The 22,592-nt window shown below is 45.1% G+C and overlaps 1 protein-coding gene across 1 annotated transcript in view; it reads left to right on the forward strand.

Moving 5' to 3' along the window:
• Nucleotides 1-15,485, forward strand: part of CD3E (CD3 epsilon subunit of T-cell receptor complex) — a 62,373-nt gene extending 46,888 nt beyond the window's left edge. The window contains exons 2-11 of the mRNA XM_015435352.3: nucleotides 2,417-2,534; nucleotides 3,938-4,102; nucleotides 4,220-4,327; nucleotides 6,583-6,603; nucleotides 7,712-7,726; nucleotides 11,439-11,456; nucleotides 11,897-12,118; nucleotides 12,963-13,130; nucleotides 13,695-13,741; nucleotides 14,736-15,485. Of these exons, the coding sequence (XP_015290838.2) occupies nucleotides 4,279-4,327; nucleotides 6,583-6,603; nucleotides 7,712-7,726; nucleotides 11,439-11,456; nucleotides 11,897-12,118; nucleotides 12,963-13,130; nucleotides 13,695-13,741; nucleotides 14,736-14,792 (597 nt within the window). The 5' untranslated portion in view covers nucleotides 2,417-2,534; nucleotides 3,938-4,102; nucleotides 4,220-4,278 and the 3' untranslated portion in view covers nucleotides 14,793-15,485. The remainder of the gene's footprint in view (nucleotides 1-2,416; nucleotides 2,535-3,937; nucleotides 4,103-4,219; nucleotides 4,328-6,582; nucleotides 6,604-7,711; nucleotides 7,727-11,438; nucleotides 11,457-11,896; nucleotides 12,119-12,962; nucleotides 13,131-13,694; nucleotides 13,742-14,735) is intronic.
• The last annotated feature ends 7,107 nt before the right edge of the window (nucleotides 15,486-22,592 follow it).

The raw sequence follows: 22,592 nt of genomic DNA on the forward strand, positions 1-22,592 counted from the left end.
AAGAAAATGACTTGGCCAGTTAAAGTCAGCTAGCCTCTGTCCATGGCCATCCCAGCACTCAAACAGTGGGGTTATGAATGTAGTAGCTATGGTGGCAATGGTAAATGCTAGACCTGGGCACAACAGTGTGGGCTCCCACTCACAAAGCTTGATCCAGCTACTGCCACTGCCAAAACAGAGTTCAGTGCTGAGCCTCCAATTTAGCATCATCATTGAAGGAAACCAACCAGTCATTTCTTGGCAAGTGGATTACATTGGACCCTTCTCAAACCAAAATCTGGAAAGGGCTCAATTCGTTGACAGGACAGATCAATTCATTTGACATATTCTGGGTATGAGTTTGATTCTCTTGCCCGCATTGCCTGAGCTAGCCGTACTATCCAAGAGTTCACATACTGTCTGACCCGTCAGCATTGGATCTTCCATAGCATCACGACAGACCACGGGACCCACTTTAAAGCAAAGACGTGTCAGTGGACATAAGACCATGGGATCCACTGGCCCTATCATATACCACACCACCCAGAAGCTGCCAGCCTGATGAATCTGTGGAATAGTCTTTGGAAGACATAGATAAGGTATCAACTTAGAGATAACACCCTGCTAGGACTGGGCACTATCCTTCAGGACGTGTGATATACATATTAAGCCAATGACTGTTACATGATACTATGTCTCCAAAAGGTAAAATGCATGTGTCCAAGAGCTAAAGGTTAGAAGTAGGAATATTCATGCTTACCATTACTTCCAGTGACCCACTTAGGAAATTTGTGCTTCCTGTCCCGCTAACACTAGGCTCTGAGTTTCCAGGGGCCATGGTTTCCAGAGGCAGAACACTTTCACCACAGCACCCACTAAACTTTAAGCTACACCACTGCCAAGAGACCAGCATGCAAAAAAAAAAAAAAAAAAAAAAAAAAGATCTGCTCCCCCAGCAGAGTGAATCTCTCCATATCTGATGATAAGGAGGAGGCAGGGCTGCAGAGACAACTCAGATAGAATCCAAGGGATCCCCTGGGGCATCTTTTAGTGCAATTTTGATGGTAAATGGGCAAGTGCAGCAGACACAGCCTGAAAAGACCACACGGCCAGGGGCTCACACTCCTCAAGCTGTGTCTTCCCTGAGGTCAGCAGAGGTGCTAGCTGAGGCTAGGAGCAATCCAGAATAGGGAACAAGGGTTACCTATCAGATGTGCCCTGGGACAACTGTGCTAATGGGGCTGTAATTTGTCCTGTTAGGAAACTTTCCTTTTTAAAGCTTCTCCAAGAAAACAGATAACCAGAATCCTGAAAAGGCTGTTTAAGGATGGGATGGAATTATTATATGAAGCGAATGGATCCAAGCAGTGCAAGGGTTAAACTGCATGGATACTGTGGCTGCACCCAGGTCACTACCCCAGGGCTGCTTCCTCCCCCAGCTGCTGGGATTCTTGTACTCAAGGACTCACAGTTGAGGTCTTTCAAAGGCATTGCCCTCAGCAAAAGCAGCTGCCTCACCCAACTTCACAGAGCCTCAATTCATAATACCTAAATACCAGTTCAGGTATTTTTCATGGCCGCTTTGCTCAATTCAGGATAACTTGGGAAGGTGATCCCAGGCTGAGAACTCCCCATGGCTCTGGCTGAGGCTCCTGATATGTCTCATCGCAGTTCACGTCTCTCTGCCAGATGCGACCCCTCTCTCCCTTACAGATAATGCTCCTGTGCTTCCTCAGAGAGCCACCTGCACAAATCTCCATCGTTGTTTCCGAGAGAACCCGATGGATAGCAATGCACATTTACAGACACGAAGGTAACCACCAGAAAAAAAAAGAAGCTGAAAAACTTAAAAGTTGTTTTCCCTAGGGAGAAGTGTAGGGGTGAAGTAAGGTAGAACGGGGGACTATTGTTATACAGCCCTTCTATATGCATTGTTTTTAACATGCACGTATTACTTCCATCATAAAACTTTTTTCGTTTTGGCCAGGCGTGGTGGCTCATGCCTGTAATCCCAGCAATTTGGGAGGCCAAGATGGGCAGATCGCTTGAGCTCAGGAGTTCGAAATCAGCCTGGGCAACATGGTGAAACTCTGTCTCTACCAAAAATACACAAATTAGTTGGGCATGGAGGTGGGCACCTGCAATTCCAGTTACCTGGGAGGATAAGACAGGAGGATCGCTCGAGCCCGGGAGGGGGAGGTTGCAGTGAGCCAAAATCGCATGATTGCATTCCAGCCTGAGCAACAGAGTGAGACTTCATCTAAAAAAAAAAACTTTTTCCATTTGAATATTATAACAATTTGATACTGTCACTATTTGAATACTTCCTACAGCCCTAAGAAAATCCTTAAGAACCCCTAACATAGCTTGCAAATCCCTTCCCATCTGGCCCCTGCTGAGTTTCCTATCTCTCTCTCTTTTTTTTTTTTATTTACAGGGTCTCACTTTATCGCCTAGGCTGGAGCGTAGTGGCATAATCATAGCTGACTGCAGCCTCAACCTCCTGAGCTCAAGTGATCCTCTCACTTCAGCCTCCCGAGTAAGCGGGACTACAGGTGAGCACCATCACACCTGGCTAATTTTTGGGGTTTTTTGTTTTTTGGTTTTTTTTTGTAGAGATAGGGTTTCACTATGTTGCTCAGGCTGGTCTTGAACTCCTGGCCTCAAGCAATCTGCCTGCTTTGGCCTCCCAAAGTACCACATCTGGTGAATTTCCTGTATCATTTCTTACGTTCCTCTTTCTCCCTGTTACCTGCTGTTCTGGACTTTCCATTTCTCTTCCTCATCTCTGGGTTTCAAACATGCTGCTCCCTCTGTCTGGAACGCTATCCACTCCACCTGGTTCATTGCTGTTCCTCCATCAACTTCAGCTTCAATGTCACCTGCTCAGGGGGACCTTCTCTTCCCCACCCCACCCCAGACTATCTTAGTTCCCTTCTATCACTCCCACAGCACCTGAACGTCTTCTTTCTTAGCATCAATCTCCTGAAGTTATCTGGGGGTTTTTTTAGAGCTGGAGTCTCATTATGTTGTGCACACTCACTAGGCTGGAGTGCAGTGTCTATTCACAGGCAAAATCACACTCACTACAGTCTCGAACCCCTGGGCTCAAGCAATCCTCCTGCCTCAGCCTCCTGAGTAGCTGGAAGTACAGGTGTACACCATCATGCGGGGCATGGTTATTGCTTGTGAAGTTATCTGTTTAATCTCCACATTGCCTTTTTTATCCAAGAGGACTATTTATCTTGTTACTCCTGTATTACTAGCACCCAGCATATAACTACAGTACAGTAGACAGAAAATGTGCATTAAGTAAGTGAATTTCATCAAAATGATTTCTAGAGTCCCAGCTCTGTAATCTGCAACTTAGATAACCTGCCTGAGCCTTAGTTTACTCAAGTATAAAATGGAAATAAAAATAAAAATAATACTTAACTTCGAGGGTTCTTTTAAGGATTAAATATGTCAGAAAAGCTCTTAGAACAGTGCTTGGATATAGTAAGCATTTGATTGACACACACGTAAGCATAAAGAAAAGTTACATCAATTCACACTCATACCAGCAGACTTTGACACTATCACTCCCTGTTCAACATTGAGTCTTGTGTTTTTAAATATTTTTGTAAAATTATAGGCAAAAAAATGGCATCTTACAGATTTAAGTCAACATGTATTTTCAAGCCAAGAAGTTTTATTTATAAGATGGCTGCACCCTGCTGCTCCGTGCCAGATCCACCATAAAGAAAGCAAATGTTCAGTGCATCTCCCTCTTCCTGTCAGAGCCTATAGGGGAAGGAGGACCCCACAATGTGGAGGCATATTGTATTACCATTACTTTTAATGGCAAAAACTGCAATTACTTTTGTGCCAACCTACTACATGGTCTGGACAGCTAAATGTCATGTATTTTTCATGGCCCCTCCAGGTTTTGTCAGAGTCCTCTTGTTTGACCTTCTAGGAAGGCTGTGGGACCCAGCTTTCTTCAACCAATCCAGGTGGAGGCCTCTGCCTTGAACGTTTCCAAGTGAGGTAAAACCGGCAGGCCCAGAGGCCCCTCTACTTCCTGTGTGGGGTTCAGAAACCCTCCTCCCCTCCCAGCCTCAGGTGCCTGCTTCAGAAAATGGTGAGTCTCTGTCTTATAAAGCCCTCCTTTTTCATCCTAGCATTGGGAACAATGGCCCCAGGGTCCTTATCTCTAGCAGATGTTTTGAAAACGTCATCTGTTTTGCTTTTTTTCCAGAAGTAGTAAGTTTGCTGGCCTCCGCCATCTTAGTAAAGTAACCGTCCCATGAAAGAAAGATGCAGTCGGGCACTCGCTGGAGAGTTCTGGGCCTCTGCCTCTTATCAAGTGAGTAGGGTGGAGTGGAAAGGGTGGTGTGTCTCCAGACCACTGGAAGGCTACAGCCTTACCTGGCACTGCTCAGTGGCACCAAGGAGCCTCATTTACCAGATGTAAGGAACTGTTGGTGCTATGTTAGGGTGGGGGATTAGAGCTAGGGACTAAAGAAAAAGATAGGCCACGGGTGCCTGGGAGAGCATTCCGGGAGCAGGCAAAGAAGAGCAGTTGGGGTGATCATAGCTATTGCGAGCAGAGAGGTCTCACTACCTCTAAGAACGAGCTCATTCCAACTTACCCAGCTCTCCAGAACTAACCCAAAAGAGACTAGAAGAGCGAAGCTCCACTCCTTGTTTTGGGGAGACCCGATAGTTGCACCCAAGCTCTGCACAGGGCATATATAGCAAGTTCATTGTCTTTGAGACCATAAAATGCCTCGTAATTTTTAGTCCTTTTCAAGTAACCGACAGCTTTCAGTTTATTTAGTTTTTCTGAAGCAAGATGGATTATGAATTGATATATAACCAAGAGCATTTATATATCTCATATGAAATAAATAATACAAAAAAAGTTGCCATTTATTGAGTGTCAGATGCTATGTAAAGAAAAAATTATTTAGACATGTTAACTGGTTTAATCCTACTTCCACCTGGGAAGGAAGGTGTTATATCCTCTTTTTAAAATTGTTTTTAACTTTTACTATATAAACTGATAAGTCCTCTACTTTACAGATTAAGAAATTGATACTCAAAAAAGTTAAATAACTTGTTTTAAAGAACATAGTAAGTGCTGAAGCCGATCTGTGAGACCAGGACTGTTTGTGCTCTAAATGGCTGCACCACATGAGGCAAAATGGCTCGTGATGGTTTTATTTCAAAGACCTAGAAAACACTATCACAGCTGGTGCCCCCGTCTCAGAGCCACAGCCATGATGTCTCCACTTCCTGCTTCATCTTAGGTTTCTCACGTCTTGAATGTGCACACAAATCACCTGGGGATCTTGTTAAAAATGCAGCTTCTGTTTCAAAAGACCCGGACTGGAGACTGAGATTCCACATGTCTAGTACGCTCTCAAGTTTATTAATCTGCTACTGGTCCTAGGAACACATTGAGTAGCAAGTGGCAGGATGTGACTCCTGTAGGGAGTGGCCAGGCATATTCTTAGAGATCTGTGTTATAAAGTATGCTTTTCCTTAAAAATAGAAGGAGGAGGAGGAGGGCCAGGTGCAGTGGCTCACGCCTGTAATCCCAGCATTTTGGGAGACCAAAGTGGGAAGATCACTTGAGCTCAGGAGTTCAAGACTAGCCTGGGCAACAGAGTGAAACCCCATCTCTACAAAAAATTAAAAATTAGCCAGGCGTGGTAGCACACGCCTATAGTCCCGCTACTTGGGAGGCTGAGGTAGAAGGATCACTTGAGCCCAGGAGGTCAAGGCTTCCGTGAGCCATGATCAAGCCACTGCACTCCAGCCTGGAGTGTCTCAAAAAAAATATATATATAAACAAATAAATAAATAAATAGAAAATAAAAGAGAGAGTATCAAAGACCCAATCACCCCTAGACGTCTGGCATCATAGGAATGTGTCCAGTCTGCTCTGGGGATAGGAAAGTGGGGATCCTATCTCCCCCCGTGTAGAGGTTTCAGTAAAAGAAAGGCCTAGGTGTGCAGAAAGCTTTCAGGCAATGCCAGGGAAACTGATCATTGTAATGAATCCAGGGTATTGCTGAGTGAGGGCATCCTGGAGGGCCCGGTGGAAATGTGGTCAGGCTCTTCAACGCACAGGCCCTAGATGATGAGTAATCAGGGTTTCAAATATTTCCATCTCTGTCTCAAGCAGAAAACAAATGGAAAAACTGAACCACCAGAAAAGCAGAGCCAGAGATGGAACAAGAATCCCAGTGTTTGTACCCAACCAAGAGTGTGTTTTTCTTCCACAGAGACCAATGTTCAAAATGGAGGCTTGAGGGCAAAATTCTTTTGCTATATCTCTAGTCATCCAAAAATATGGTCCTAACTTTTTCTGACTCCCACTTGTCAGAAATTGTGGACTCATTGTTAATGCTAGATGCTTCCTTCCTCTATTTCCTCCCAAATTTCCTGGGAACCCCTGGTCAATACCAGCAGTAAGTTCCACTGTTCTACAGCAACTGGGAAGGACATCAGATGTCATCAGTGGTCATACTGCAACACAGCCCTTTTTCTGTTTAGGAATGCAGGTACCCACAACATTTACTAACACTTTTTTTTTTCTTATTTATTTTCTAGTTGGCGTTTGGGGGCAAGATGGTGAGATATGCTTTCTTTCTTTTTTATGAAACCACCCCATCATTGTTTGTAGTTATGAGTGGAGCTTTCTCTTAGGCCTCCCACAGAACTTCCACGGAGGTCAGGAAAAGGAGTTTCTGCCATCTACACCTTTGACTTTCCTCACAAGTCTGGAGATATTTCTAGCCCAGAAGGGGGAAGCAACAGAGGCAGGAAATAATGAGTCTTAACTATACAAAAGAAAAATTGAGGCTTAAATGAAGTTGAAAGCACAAACAGTTTTCTTTTGTTTGCATCTCATATTTGATGTGAGATTCTGCAGAGGAGATGTAGCCAGAATGCATGCACAGGGTTACTCTGGATAAGCTGCTGGGGCAACATTTGGGTGTGTGTTCAGAATCACATGTCTGAATACATGTGTGTACACATGTGTTTATGCGAGTGCACGTGCATATGAGTGTACCCAGCCTGAACTTACTCTCTCAACCACAGCAGTAGAGTCAGGAGTGTTCCAACATTGGAAGGCCCTCTATTCAATCAGCTCTTCCAAACAGAGTGAACCAATGTTGTATTTAATGGCAACCATGGCTGGACACCGTGGCTCACACCTGTAATCCCAGCACTTTGGGAGGCCGAAGTGGGCAGATCACTTGAGGCCAGGAGTTTGAGACCAGCCTGGCCAACGTGGCGAAACCCTGTCTCTACTAAAAATACCAAAATTAGCCAGACATGGTGGTGCACGCCTGTAGTCCTAGCTACTCGAGAAGCAGAGGCAAGAGAATCGCTTGAACCTGGGAGGCAGAGGTTGTAGTGAGCCAAGATTGCACCACTGCACTCTAGCCTGGGCAACAGATCGAGACTGTCTCAAAAATAAAAATTAAAATAAAGGCAACCACTATGCCAGCCTAGATTCCGCCATGCTGCCTAATTTGTAGTGTCCTTAGGAGCCATTTTTGTAAATAGTCGTCAGATAAGACGTAAGGCCCAAAACAGCTTTTTATATGCAGCCAAGGAAATTGGAAGTTCCATTGTTTCCTAAGGGTTGAGGGAAGAGTCCCAACCCACGGGAGCAGGGTCTGATCTTCGTTGCCGAAACATTACTAATGGCTTCTTACCGTTTCCTTTTCAGGTAATGAAGAAATGGGTAAGAGGATTTCCACTCTATCTAGCAAAAGTTTTCAAATGTGGAATGAAATGGTCATAGAGTACAATCACCGTAACAAACACTGAGAACTAAAACTATTAAAGGGAAAATACGAGTATCTTTCAATGAGATCTGTATGAAATGTGCCTGTATTTGTTGCTAGCTGTCATGTCAGATTATAGCTGTGCATATATGTATCTCTGATCACACACATATGGGTGTGGGTTGGAGCTGCCATGTGTTTGTGTATATGTTTTTGAAATCTTTCAAGGCAGACAGAGACAGTGTCTCATTTACCTAGCCCAGTATCTGGCACATAGTAGGTGCTCAATAAATATTTTTTGAATGAATAAATGAACAAACTATGAACACATTGCTAATTACCTCCCCTCAAGAAGCTGATGGTCTTGTGTGAGACACAAATAATTGAAAATATAGTGAGTTGCATGTTATAATATGGGTAGATACAGAGTAAAATGAAGTATAAAGAGGGGAGTGATCAACTCTACCGAGTGTCATTGGGAAAGGTTCCCTGGGGGAGGTGATCCTTGAGCTGAATTTTAAAGGATAAGCTTATGTTTTAGGGAAGAAAAATATTTTATGCAGAAGAGATAAAGCTCTATAGTATGAGGATAAGAGTCTAACTGAGCTAGACCAGAATGTTTGAATCTTGGCTCAACTCTCTACTTGCTGGGTGTGTTTGAGTAATTTACCTAACTTTTCTGTGCCATAGCATCATCATGGGACAATGGAAATAATAGTGCTACCTAACTTGTAGGGTTATTATGAGGACCAAATGAGTAGTTTATTTAAGGCGCTTAGAACATTATCTGACATAAAAGGCAGTAGGTGGGCTGGGCATGGTGGCTCACGCCTGTAATCCCAGCACTTTGGGAAGCCGAGGTGGGAGGATCACCTGAGGTCAGGAGTTCAAGACCGGCCTGGCCAACATGGTGAAACTCCATCTCTACTAAAAATACAAAAATTAGCCAGGCGTGGTGGCAGGTGCCTGTAATCTCAGCTACTCAGGAGGCTGAGGCAAGAGAATTGCTTGAACCTGGGAGGCGGAAGTTGCAGTGAACTGAGATTGCGCCATTGCACTCTAGCCTGGGTGACAGAGCGAGACTCTGTCTCAAAACAAACAAACAAACAAAAAACAGGCAGTAGGTGAATTTTAGCTATTAATACATGAAAAGCACCCTGACTATAGATGATAAGCATTAAAGTTTACTGAGCACGTATGTTTTAGGCATTGCTCTAAATATTTTACTTGAATATCCTCATTTAATTCTTCTAACACTCCTATTGTACAGTGAAGGAAACAAAGGCTCAAATAAATACAAAAATAAACAAAAATAAATAAACAGTCCAGTCCTAGAGATATAAATGCAGATTTAGGCCAGATGCCGTGGTTCATGCCTATAATCCCAACACTGGGAGGCCAAGGCAGGAGACTCACTTAAGCTCAGAAGGGTGAGGCTGCATTGAGCCAAGATTGTGCCACTGTACTCCAGCCTCTGTGGCAAAGAAAGACACTGTCTCTGAAAAAATTAATAAATAGAAATTTAAAAATAAAAAAGTTTTAATGCAGATTTATATGATACTGAAGTTCATTTTCTTAACCATTATGAAATACTATCTCTTGATGTGTATAAAATCTTTGTGAGCACACATATCTTTTTTTAATTTAACTTTCATTTTAAATTCAGGGGTACATGTGCAGGTTTGTTATATAGGTAAACTTGTGTCATAGGGGTTTGTTGTACAGATTATTTCATCACCTAGGCATTAAGCCTAGTACCTATTAGTTATTTTTCCTGATCCTCTCCCTCCTCCCACCCTCCACCTTCTGAGAGGTCCCAGTGTGTGTCATTTCCCTCTGTGTTCATGTGTTCTCATCATTTAGCTCCCACTTCTAAATGAGAACATGTGGTATTTGGTTTTCTGTCACTGTGTTTGTTTGCTAAAGATAATGGCCTCCAGTCCCATCCATGTTCCCGCAAAGGACGTGCGTGATCTCATTCTTTTTTATGGCTGCGTAGTATTCCATGGTGTATATGCAGCACATTTTCTTTATCCAGTCTACCATTGACAGGCATTTAGGTTGATTCCATGTCTTTGCTATTGTGAATAGTGCACAATGAACATACGCGGAGCACATTTCTGTCTAAGCATAGACATCTAGACCCTTGTGTGAGCATGAGTTAAGTCTAAGCTCTGCTACTGAATTTGTGCCAATAAAAGTTGTGAGCAATTTTCTTTACATTTTTTTCAAACAAACACACCCAGCAGAGTATAATGTCTATGTAATCTATTGATGATTTCTAGTTCATTTAACATGTCTAAGAAACATCCGTGATGAAAAATTATTTATAAATTAAAATAATATAAACTATCTACTGTCCTTTTACTCAGCTCCCAATTATAAGCAGGTGGAAAAACCTGGAGAATGATTTGTTTACATTCTGTGCAGTCTTTGTCAGAGGGCTGCCGGAGCAACTGGGTCAGAGTTCAGTTCTGTGCTGGGAGCAGCAGGACCTCAAGAAGGAAAGGAGGAAAGGAAGTAACTTTTTCTTGAGCACCTGCTATGTGTCATCCACTTCCACCTTCATAATCCGTTTAATTTTCACAAAGACCCTGTGAGGTTGGTGTTTTATCTCCATTTCCCTGATAAAGAAGTTGAGGTTCAGCGAAGTTAAAGGACTTGCCCTCAGTCACACAGACTAGGGCAGATCTAGGATTCAAACACAGGGCTTCTGACGCTTGAGTCCAGAGCTCTGTCCCTAACAGCGGCACCACCGCCTCTCCTCTCCTCCAGCTGTCATGTCCAGGCTGTAACAGAACCCAGTGTTCCAGCCACAAGTTTTCCAGGAAATAAGAAAGGTCTCCTAGCTCCACCTCCCAGGGCAAAAATGGCTGCTGTGGGAAACGTGGCTGGACCTGCGAATGGCGTTAGTGGTTTATTAGTTGATTTCAGTTGTCCACACTGATGGGCCTCCGTCTAACAAAAATAATTGAGAGCTGATTATGCTCAGATACAAAGTAAAGTGAAACCACTTTTTATTGGAAGAACCATTCCCTCAAAATGTGTAGAGTATTTCACATTATTTAAAGGCAAACAGAGAGGAAATTATATGGAATAAGAATAAAGGTGTTTCTTCTCTATTATGAGAGACTCAGTTCTGAGAAAGAATTTCTGAATTGTAAGAAATAGGTAAGTCCACGAATCAGTGATTCGGTGGAGAGCTTTCTTTCTGAGAAAGCCAGTAGTGCTCCCTTCTGACAAGCAAATCTAAGGCCTAGATGACAGATGACTTCCTGCATTTGGGTGGTTCGTTTGTCATTCACACCTATCTGTAATACAGTTCTGGCTAATGTAAGAGGATAAGCTTGAAGATCTCTGGAATTTTTTGGCTTTAGGACTTTAAGGCTTTCTGAGCTTCAGTAGATCTGGATCTAGGAGCACACGCTGGTATATTCTGAATCCGATGTATCTGAGTTACATCTATGAGCTATTTAATAAATATATCTACGAGCTAAATCTCATAGGCTAAGCATGAACCTCACCTCCAAGACTCAGGGCTCCTAAGTGGATGAGACCCCCTTTGGGAAGTCTTGTGGGCAGTGTCTAATTCCACTAGAAAAATTTTACCTACAATTTAAACCTAAACCAAGATATTTTCTTACTGCTGTTTCCTTTTTTCATTTTCAGGTAGTATTACACAGACACGTGAGTTTACTAGTCTTTTATTTATGCCCTGTCTGAGGATGCAGATTGGTGGGTAGACGAGAAGGAACTGATTGAGAGAGATTAACCCCAAGAATCTTCCCAGCATTGCATTCTCAACCCCGTTTTAGAAAAGTTCCAAATAGGGACTTTTATGGGTTTTTCTTTACATCCATCTTACCCTTCCCAAGTCCCCATGTCCCTGCGTAAACCCTAAAGCCACCTCTCAAAGGTTCTCTAGTTCCCTTCAGGTTCTCCAGTTCCCTTCATTCCACCTATCTCCTCTTCCACACCCTCCAGCCAGTAGAGCTCCCTTTTGACAAGCAAATCTAAGACCTAGATGACAGATGACTTCCTGCATTTGGGTGGTTCTTTTGTCACTAATTTGCCTTTTCTAAAAGTTGTCCTGGTTTCTTCCATCAATTTCCCTTCTTTCTCCCCAGCATATCAAGTCTCCATCTCTGGAACCACAGTAATACTGACATGCTCTCAGCATCTTGGATCTGAAGCACAATGGCAGCACAATGGTAAAAACAAAGAAGATTCTGGGGATCGCCTGTTTCTGCCGGAATTTTCAGAAATGGAGCAAAGTGGTTATTATGTCTGCTACCCCAGAGGAAGCAATCCAGAGGATGCGAGCCATCATCTCTACCTGAAGGCAAGAGGTAATCCAGGTCTCCAGAGCAGGCACCACCGGCTCTTTAGGGAGGACCATTCAAAAGGGCATTCTCAATGATTTCCCCTAACCCAGCTTACAGTGCCCTGGTGTCTTTGTGCTTCCTCCCACACTCAGTCCCGGGACTCTCTGGTACCACACAGCATCAGTGTTTTCTGGAATATAGATTAAACACCAATATGAGGCTTTGGGGTAACCCCAGTCTGTGCAAGATCTAAAATAGCAACTCCCTAAGAGACAGGACTGGGTCATTTGCACTGCATCACACCCAGGTTCATGGCACACCAACGTGAGTTTATCTAATGCTTCCTCCAGAGATAAATTTTTCAGAAAGGTTTGCAAAAAAGACTCAAGTCCACTCTGATAAAATGGCATAAGCTAAGGTATAATAATAAAATAATAACAATAGCTAACATTTATTGAGTGCTTATTAAGTATCACTCAAGCACTGTCTGTATCCAACACTTATCAAGGATTTTTTTTCATATAATCCTCTCAACAACCATATGGGTTAAATACCATTTTATTCCCATGAGTAAAGGGATGAGGAAACAGAGCGTCTGTGAATTGAAAACACACTTCACGCTTCTCACAGCTAGTGAGTAATAAAACAGGTACTCAAACCCAGGGCTGTTTGACTCCAGTGCCTCCACCCACAGCCACCACTCTTTGCTTGTCGATGTTGTTCTGAACGTATTGAAGGGGGGGCTCTGGCCGTGGCAAGTGTGTGAGTAGTAAGGGGAGAATGACTTTCAGGCGCTCCCTCCTCACCTCCAGTGCCTTGTGTTTTCCTTGCTTAGTGATTTCCCCTCTCCCCACCCCGTCCCTGACAGTGTGTGAGAACTGCATGGAGATGGATGTGATGGCGGTGGCCACAATTGTCATAGTGGACATCTGCATCACTCTGGGCTTGCTGCTGCTGGTTTACTACTGGAGCAAGAATAGAAAGGCCAAGGCCAAGCCTGTGACACGAGGAGCAGGTGCTGGCGGCAGGCAAAGGGGTAAGGCTGTGGAGTCCGGTCAGATGAGATTCCTGCCAAGGGGGACGACCAGACTGGGCCAGCGTGGGTGGCAAGTCCACAGCTAGGTCAGAACAGCTTCTCTAGAGCTTCTATGCACAGCTTCTACTACTGTGATGACAAGATCTCAACAGAGGGTTTCAAATCTCATGTCACTCCCCTCCTTCCATCCTGTAAAAGTGCTAAAAAGTTTATGAACGTGACGGGCTTCCTCACATGCCTGTCGATGCCTGCAGTCATCCGATTCTGTCCCTAAGCTGTGGGAAGAGAGACTTTGATATATTAGTTCCTGCCTTTTCCTTTCCCTTCCCTGTGTAGAGAAACAATGGGAGGACCTTGAGCTGAGGAAAGTCACAAAATGATGAGAAGAGCGTAGGGTCCTCAGAGATGAATGAAAGAAAAAAAAAGAGAAAGAACGTAAAAGGGAAGTGGTCGAAGAGAGAACAACAGGGTTTGCCATTCTCTATCTGGGTCTCACTGGCACAGACAGTGCTGCAAGATTGGTTCCCTCATGGGAATGAAACGTTTCCCCTCCTTCCTCTGCAGGACAAAACAAGGAGAGGCCACCACCTGTTCCCAACCCAGACTATGAGGTAACGGGGGATAGAAATGGGCCAGGAGGCTGGAGGGGATGCCCCTCCGGTCGGGGGGCAAGGGAACAGATGGGATGGCCCGTCTTGTCTGCCAGATGCTTCAAAGCCCCTCACTCAGGGCTTCCATGACGACCCTCTATGTGCCACCTCTGCCTCCTTCATGGTAAAACAGGACTGTCTCAAAGGCTGCATGGCTTCCACAACCATGGAGAGGAGGAAGCTTGCGAGAGACAAACTCCTCTTTCTCTGGCTTCTTCATTATCTGGGATACAGCCATGGAGAATATCGTATGTGCAAATTCTAACACAATAAATTCAAGGCTGATATTCCACCAGCATGCACCAGTATAGCCATACGAGTTATTGAAATATTAAAATTATATAAATATTATATAAAAGCTATTGAAATATTAAATTACTTCATTGGAAAATGGCCCCAAACTTTGCTCACCCCAACCCACCCTTACACACACACACACACACACACGGCCAGGCATCCCAGTCTCTCCCCCACCAGGCTGTCTCTTGAGTTGGGGTAACTGAAGAGTTAATGCCTGGCATGGCAGAGGATCAGCAGGATTGTTCTTGTTGATTGGTATGTGTGCACTACTAGTTGTTAAATATTTTCACTCTCACACCTGGATATACTCAACAAATATTTGTTGAGCACCAGCCAAGCACGTAGTATTTACTTTAGTATAAGTGAATTATTTAGTATAAGTGAATTATTTAGTATAAGTGAATTATTTAGCCCTGACAGAAGCCCTGGAAGGTGGGTCTTTAAGTTCCTATTTTTGAGATGGGAAAGTTGAGGCTCACGGAAGGAGGTGACCAGTTGAAGTCTCCTACCGTCCGAGCCAAATTAGAATTCCAGCCTGCCTCCTGACTTCAAGTCCAAAGCTCTCTCCATGCACTAAAGCTAGATCTTCAGCGTCCTTTCTCAGGAGGTACTTCCTTCCGCACCACTGACCACCTCCTCTCTACTTCATTCCCAGCCCATCCGGAAAGGCCAGCAGGATCTGTATTCTGGCCTGAATCAGAGACGCATCTGACCCCCTGGAGAACACTGCCTCCCGCTGGCCCAGGTCTGGCTCCTCTCCAGTCCCCCTGCGACTCCCTGTTTCCTGGGCTAGTCTTGGACCCCACAAGAGCATCGTTCCTCGGCCTCATGGCGAACTCACGCCCTCCAGCCTGATCCCCAGCTCCCTCCTTCCTGCCTTCTCTGCTGGTACCCAGTCCTAAGACATTGCTGCCGCTTCTTCCTTTGAAGCATTATCAGTAGTCACATCCTCACAGCTGGCCTGCCCTCTTGCCAGGATATTTATTTCTGCTATTCATTCCCTCCCCCTTGGATGTAACTTCTCCATTCAGTTCCCTTTTCTTCTTGCATGTAAGTTGTCCCCCATCCCAAAATATTCCATCTACTTTTCTATCTCCGTCCCCTTTTGCAACCCTCTCTGGGGATGGACTGGGTAAATGTTGACAGAGGCTCTGCCCCGTTCACAGATCCTGGCTCTGAGCCAGCCCTGTGCTCCTCCCTCCCCCCACACTCCCCATCAACCCCGCAACCCCCTAGCCCTCCACACCCACACCCCCCCACCCACCCCCCCACACCCCTCCTCACCCCCCACAAACCCCCTCTCCCCTGTCTCCGCTGTAGGCCACTGGATGGTCATTTGCATCTCCCTAAATGTGCTCGGCTCCTCTCAGCTGAGAGAGAAAAAATAAATTGTGTTTGGCTGAAAGAGTTGCTGTCCCTCTTTTCTGAGAAGCCCTGAGAGGCTGCCTTAATTCCCAAGACCATTCAGGTTCTCACTACCTTTGACTAAATTCTCAGCTATGACCCCAGATGCAAACACTCTCTGTTTCCACAGCTGGTAGGGCCATTACCTGAAGCTCTCTTTAGAGAGGGCATAAGGGAATAAGAAAAAAGAAAAAAAGCCCGGGCGCTGTGGCTCACGCCTGTAATCCCAGCATTTTTGGAGGCCGAGGCAGGCAGATCATGAGATCAGGAGACTGAGACCATCCCCATCCTGGCTAACACGGTGAAACCCCATCTCTACTAAAAATACAAAAAATTAGCCGGGCGTGGTGGCGGGCGCCTGTGGTCTCAGCTACTCGGGAGGCTGAGGCAGGAGAATGGCGTGAACCCAGGAGTGAGCTGAGATCATGCCACTGCACTCCAGCCTGGGCGACAGAGCGAGACTCCATCTCAGAAACAAAGAAAAAAAGAAAAAAGAAAGAAAGGGTAGAGGGAGGGGAGAGAAAAGAAAAAGAGAGAAAGAAAAATAAAAGGAAAGGGAAAGAAGGGAGGGATTGAGGAAGGGAAGAAAGAAAGAGGATGGGCGGGAGAGAAAGAAAGAAGGTTTCACCAACCTCTCTCGGAGGAAGACATCAAAGGTGGCAGAGAATGACTGATGGTCCCTGATGGAGTGGTTGGTAGAAAATGGGCAAGACAGAAACAGGCCTTGAAAAACAGATGAAGTTACGGAAGAAGACAGTGGCGGTGGAAGCCCGGCTTGGGGATGGGACACAGATTTCCACAAGCTGCCAGGAAAAGCTGCGGAGCCAGGGCTGGGGAAGTGAAGGAGGGAGGTGTCTCAAGCAGGCACACCCCCACCCTAAGGCAGCCGCCTGCAGCCAGCAGCGGGCTGTGGTTAAGCAGCGCAGGATGTGGGCTGCACTGCTAAACGTGGCTCCTGGGAGTGACGGTGGGAGAGGTACAGTGGCAGCTGGGCGGAGGCCAGTGTGGGAGCGCTTTGTTCTCAGTCTCACACCGCACACTCTGCTTGCAGAGAGAGGAGGCCAGAGCATCCAGGAACTGTCCTACTCCAGCTCAAACCAGCGGGCTCTATTCTCTCCCTCTCTGCACTCAGAAATTTCCCTGCTGACAGCAGGGCTATTTATGAGTGTGACCACCACTAAAAAGGCCGTTTGTGACCAGCGGCCTCCACATACTGTTCCCCCTCAGTATGGGGGAACATAGCTATAGCTATGGGCTGTAGCTACAGCTTCTATTTGTTTTTGGTCCCTGTTGAAGAGTCACTTCCTTCACTCTAAGCATCAACACTTAGGCTCAGAAGACGCCTCCGTGATGTTGTGCATCACTCGCTGCTGATCAGCAGGCTGGCCCAGGGATGGCAGTTTTGTCCCAAGTATACTTGATTGTGCCCTGTCAAGGGGAGGTATGGCTCAGTGTAATACAGGCAATCACAGCTAACATGTATTGAGCATTTACTCAATACAGGCTTCAGAAGTTGTACTTAGCACTTTACCTGCATTATCTCATTTAATCTTTATGTTGACACAGCAAGTTAGATGTCAGCCTCACTTTACAGACGAGGATACTGAGGCTCTGAGAGGTCAAGTCATTGCCCAAGTCACAGATGGGGTGGGGCAGAGCTGGAACTAGCAGCCAATTCTAATGGTCAGAGCATCTACTCATTACTGACTGTGATCATAAAGAATGCTCCCCATTGTCACACACTGGGGCCTGTCAGGGGCATGGGGGGCAAGGGAAGGAAGAGCATTAGGACAAATACCCAATGCATGAGGGGCTTAAAACCTAGAAGATGGGTTGATAGGTGCAGCAGATCACCATGGCACATGTATATCTATGTAACAAACCTGCATGTTCTGCACATGCATCCCAGAACTTAAAGTAAAATTTAAAAATAAAAATTTTATAAAAGAATGTGTTGGGCACGGTGGCTCACGCCTGTAATCCCAGCACTTTGGGAGGCCAAGGCAGGTGGATCACGAGATCAGGAGTTCGAGACCAGCTGGCCAACATAGTGAAACCCTGTCTCTACTAAAAATACAAAAAATTAGCCAGTCATGGTGGTGGGTGCCTATAATCCCAGCTATTTGGGAGGTTGAGGCAGGAGAATCACTTGAACCCAGGAGGCAGAAGTTGCAGTGAGCGCAGATTGTGTCATTGCACTCCAGCCCAGGTGACAGTGCAAGACTCTGTCTCAAAAAAAAAAAAAAAAAAAGAATGTTTCTCATTATCCTGACTTAAAAGCTCTGTATTTAATTGTTTATGCATTCCTTCAATTAGTGCTTTTCTAATCACTCATATGGCTATCAGCACTATGCTAACTGCGAGGATATCAGTAAACAGTTCCTGTCTTGAAGGAGCTTGCAATTATATAAGAGTGGTCAAGCATGCAAAAAGTTAAAGAGCAACACAAGAACAGATGATGCGATTAATCACATATGCGTGTTACAGTGTTGCAGGTGTTCAGAGGCAGAGAAAGTTCCATGGAGGAAAGACTTTATCTAGGCCTTGAAGGGAAGGACAAATAGAACTTGGAGATAAAGAAGGCACTCCAGGCCGGGCACGGTGGCTCACACCTGTAATCCCAGCACTTTGGGAGGCCAAGGCAGGTGGATCATGAGGTCAGGAGTTCAAGACCAGCCTGATCAACATAGTGAAACCTCATGTCTACTAAAAATACAAAAATTGGCCGGGCATGGTGGCATGTGCTTGTAGTCCCAATTACTCATCTCTCCCACGGTAAGATAAGCTCTCCCTTGACCCTGCGTGCCTCCTGCCCAGATACTTCCCTTTCTCTCTCTGCCTTTTTAAGCCCCAAAGAGAAGTCTACTAGGCCAACTTCCTCATTTCCCTCCGATCCTCAGCCCTCTACAGTCAGGCTTCCTCCTCTACCACTCTAGAAACTCTCAAAACATCACAGCGCCCTCCTTCTTGTCAAATCAAAGAAGCATTCCATGAGCCTTTCAAGAGCAGACCTCTCAGAGGTATGTGAAAGATTGGCCGCTCACTTCCTTGGCTTCCATGACATCATCTGCCCCTCCTTACCTCTCTTGAAATTCCTCCTCCACCTGCTCCTTAAACATTGGTGTTCCTGGAAGTTCTGTTCTCATTCCAATACCCTTCACACTTCACCTATTTTTCTTACTTTCCCATATCTCTATCCCCAGACCTGACCAGATCAGATATCCTCTTAGGCTTTAGACGTATTCTGGACGTCTTCATTTGGGAGCCCACAGACTTCACAGACATTTCAAATTCAAGATGTTCAAAACTGAAGTCACCATTCCACCCCCCACCCACTCCCAATCCCTCAAACCATCTCCTCCACCTGCATGTCCATCCCCAGCGAAGGGTACCACCATCTACACAGTGCTGCTGGATCAGAAACCCTGGAATTGGCCTGGATGCCTCCTGCACCCTCATTTTCCACATCCAATTAGTCACCAAATGGCACTCCCTAAATAGCTCTTCAAACTGATTTCTCTCTATTTCTGCCTCCATAATTATGTGTGCCATATCACTTCCTGCTTGAAGCTCTTCAAGGATGCGTAACCTCATACAGGAAGAAGCCCATACCCCCTACTTAGCCTTACACTCCAGGTCTTCTGCTTTTGGATCCTTACCACCTCTCCCTTATTGCTAACACTCTGCAACTTGAATTTCATGCTCTAGTAAAACTAAATCTCTTGAAATTCTCCCTGCTCTCCACCTCTGTGTCTTTGCTCATGCTTCCTTCTCTGCCTGGACTGTTCTTTCTTTGCCTCACTTTTTTTTTTTTTCTTTTCTTTTCTTTCTTTTTTTTTTTTTTTAATTAAGCAGACTTTATTTGAGCAAAGAAAATTTATGAATTGGGCAGCACCCTGAACCAGTAAAAGTTCAGAGTGCTTCACCCAGCAACATAGGCAGGCCGAATTTATTGGAAGTAATACACACAAACAGTTTGATGGGGTACAGCTCAGCATTTGCCTTATATGGACATGGTCTGATCATTTGGCAGCCTATGACTGGTTAAAGCACAGCAGCTGTGACTTGCTGAGATTCAGCTATTTGTTACAAGAATATGGTCTCAGTTGGGAGGCAGTTTACTTAAATACTAAGTTGGGTTGCAGTTCAACAGATACGCCAGCAGCTTTGGGCCAAATTTAATTTAAACATTTCTGCCTTTTGGTCAGCATCTCAATTTTGAAAGATTGACCAAAACTTTGGCCCCTGACCCCATTTTCCATCACCCTCATAATGGACTTGTTTTGTTTCAATATTGAACTCACAATTCACAACTTCACCTTAGTTGGATGATTCTTTGTGCTGCTTTCTTCATGTTTTTGTTATTCTAACCCTAATAGACCAGTTGATGTATAAAGAATGACTGCATAGGAGCACTTAAGACTTCCCAGGGGAAGCAACACATCAGAGAGACTGTTATTGTTATTATTTTTTTTTTTATTATTTTTAAGATGGAGTCTCGCTCCATCACCCAGGCTGGAGTGCAGTGGCACAATCTTGGCTCCCTGCGACCTCCACCTCCTGGGTTCAAGCAATTCTCCTGCCTCAACCTCCTAAGTAGCTGGGATTACAGGCACTCACCACCACAACCGGCTAATTTTTGTATTTTTAGTAGAGTTGGGGTTTCACCATGTTGGCCAGTCTGGTCTTGAACTCTTGTTCTCAAGTGATCTGCCTGCCTCAGCCTCCCAAAGTGCTGGAATTACAGGTGTGAGCCACCACGCCCAGCCAGGGGGACTATTATGATGACTATGAGTGGCCAATGCCAAGAAACTGAAGTACACTCCTTATCAGGAGTTTCCACAAACAACTAGTCAAAATCAACAACTCAAAGTCCGTGCAATAAAGATAGTTCAATAGCATTTGAGTCCAGCTGGTCAGTCTTGGTTCTGGAGATGATGGTGATTAGGGCCACAGTTCACTACAAAAAGACCTGATTTAAACTCACCTCATTAAATGAGAGAGCTATATTAGAGAGTCTCAGAGACCTCCACCCAGCAACAGTGGACAAGTAGTGTTTGTAAACAGAAAAAGGAAGTGGTATTGGATATAGCCTGATCGGTTATAGGTCAGCCTTTACCTAATTTAGACACATCTGATCAGTCTGCAGTCTGCCCCTGACCGAAAGCTGGCTGCTGTGATTGGAGGAGACTTCCTTTCTTCTTACAAAAATATACTCTCAGGTCAGGTTGTAGTTTGTTTACATATTAAATGAGGTTACATCCCAGTCAAATCCTCCCTACAAAGTATCCCCTATTCTGACCTCTATCACCATAGACTAATTTTTCTGGTTTTTCAGCTTTAAATAAACGGAATCACACAATTTAAAAAAAAAAAAAAGAAGAAGAAGAAGAGAAAAAAGGAGGTTGCAGTTCACTAAACTGCAGCATTTTAGAACAAATTTAATTTTTTTTTTTTTTTTTTTTGGACAGGGTCTTGCTCTATCACCCAGGCTGGAGTGCAGTGGCACAGTCTCGGCTCACTGCAGCCTCCACCTCCCAGGTTCAAGTGATTCTCCCCCCTCAGCCTCCCAAGTAGCTAGGACTACAGGCACCCACCACGCCCAGCTAATTTTTGTATTTTTACTAGAGATGGGGTTTCACCATGTTGGTCAGGCTGGTCTCAAACTCCTGACCTCAGGTGATCTGCCCACCTCAGCCTCCGAAAGTGCTGGGATTACAGACGTGAGCCACTGCGCCCAGCCTGGAACACATTTAATTTAATTTAGCAGAACTTACTCCCTGTGCCCAGAGGAGGTGGGGGCAAGAGTTGCTTCCCATGAAGAGTGCACCTGATGAGAAGGTAGCTCCAGATGACTCAAAGGAAAACCAAGAATCAGGAGAGAAAGAGAAGTGCAGTTCTTGCCTACTTCAAGATAGGACCCCAAACTCCTGGTTAATAGTAGGGACCTACTTCCCTGTGCACCCCAGCTCCCTCTCCACTGTGCAGTTGCCTCCTGGGCCTGGCGACCACAACTTGGGGCCTCCTCTAAGGCCCAGAGTTCGCAAAGTCAGACGATGCCCAGCTGAAGTGGTCTGGGCCTTGTGGCAGCACCAGATCCAGGGCGAGGTCACGCTGCTGGTCCTCAGAGTACACAGGCTGGTAGCCCTGCAGCTGCAGCACACTGCCACATACATACTGCACGCGCAAAGGGCAGCAGGTGGTGAAGACCTTGGTGAAGGGCAGCGCGTGGCTCCGGGCCTGGGAGACGTTGAGCTCATTCCTAGACAAAGTCTAGAAGGCCTCAAGTGGCCAGCCAATCCCTGATAGATGGGTGATGTTGTGGATCCAGGCCTCGAGCTGTGGCGTGACTCACCTTGCCTCCACTTCTCACATGACTTCTATTCATGCATCAAAACTACACAGATGGAGGATTTCCTCCAGGAAGCTTTCAAAATCCCTCTCAGATGAGGCTAAAAGCTGCTACTCCTTGGTGCCAAACAACTCTGTAACTCTGTTTATAATTCTGTCATATTCCTACCATCATATTAGATGTATCTGTACGTTTAATGAAAGGATGGATGATAAATGGATGGGTGGATGGGTGAATGGATGGATGGATGATGAGTGGATGAATGGATGAATATATGATGGAGGGATGAATTTTTCACTACTAGATATGAGGACAGAATCTGAATTTTTTTATATATACACTAGCTCCTACATAGTTCAGAGCCTAGTTCATAATATATCCTCAATAAATGTTGACATGAACTGACCTTGAAGATGATGCTGATGGAACTTCCACAGAAGACCAATAAGATATCGATGGGAAATACAGATATTACTAACATGGATAGAAAAATAATCAAAATGAACATACTGAAAACTTGAAAGCACAGCGTCCCTACTCAAAGGAACCTGCTGTTCCTCCACCTCTTTGGCTTGGATTGATGTCTGGGAACAGCCAGCTAAAATCAACCTCATCCTAGGCAAAGGTACTTTGGTTCGCAGTAGAGAATAAGAGAAAAAGTTTGGTGTGGAAAGAGAAGAGGCAAGAGCTTTCCTTACTGGGCGAATCCATAGTTATAGATTATTCAGAAAGGGAAGCTGTCTGAAAACCAAGCGT

This window comes from Macaca fascicularis, chromosome 14 (assembly GCF_037993035.2).
Source record: "Macaca fascicularis isolate 582-1 chromosome 14, T2T-MFA8v1.1".
Classification (NCBI taxonomy): domain Eukaryota; kingdom Metazoa; phylum Chordata; class Mammalia; order Primates; family Cercopithecidae; genus Macaca; species Macaca fascicularis.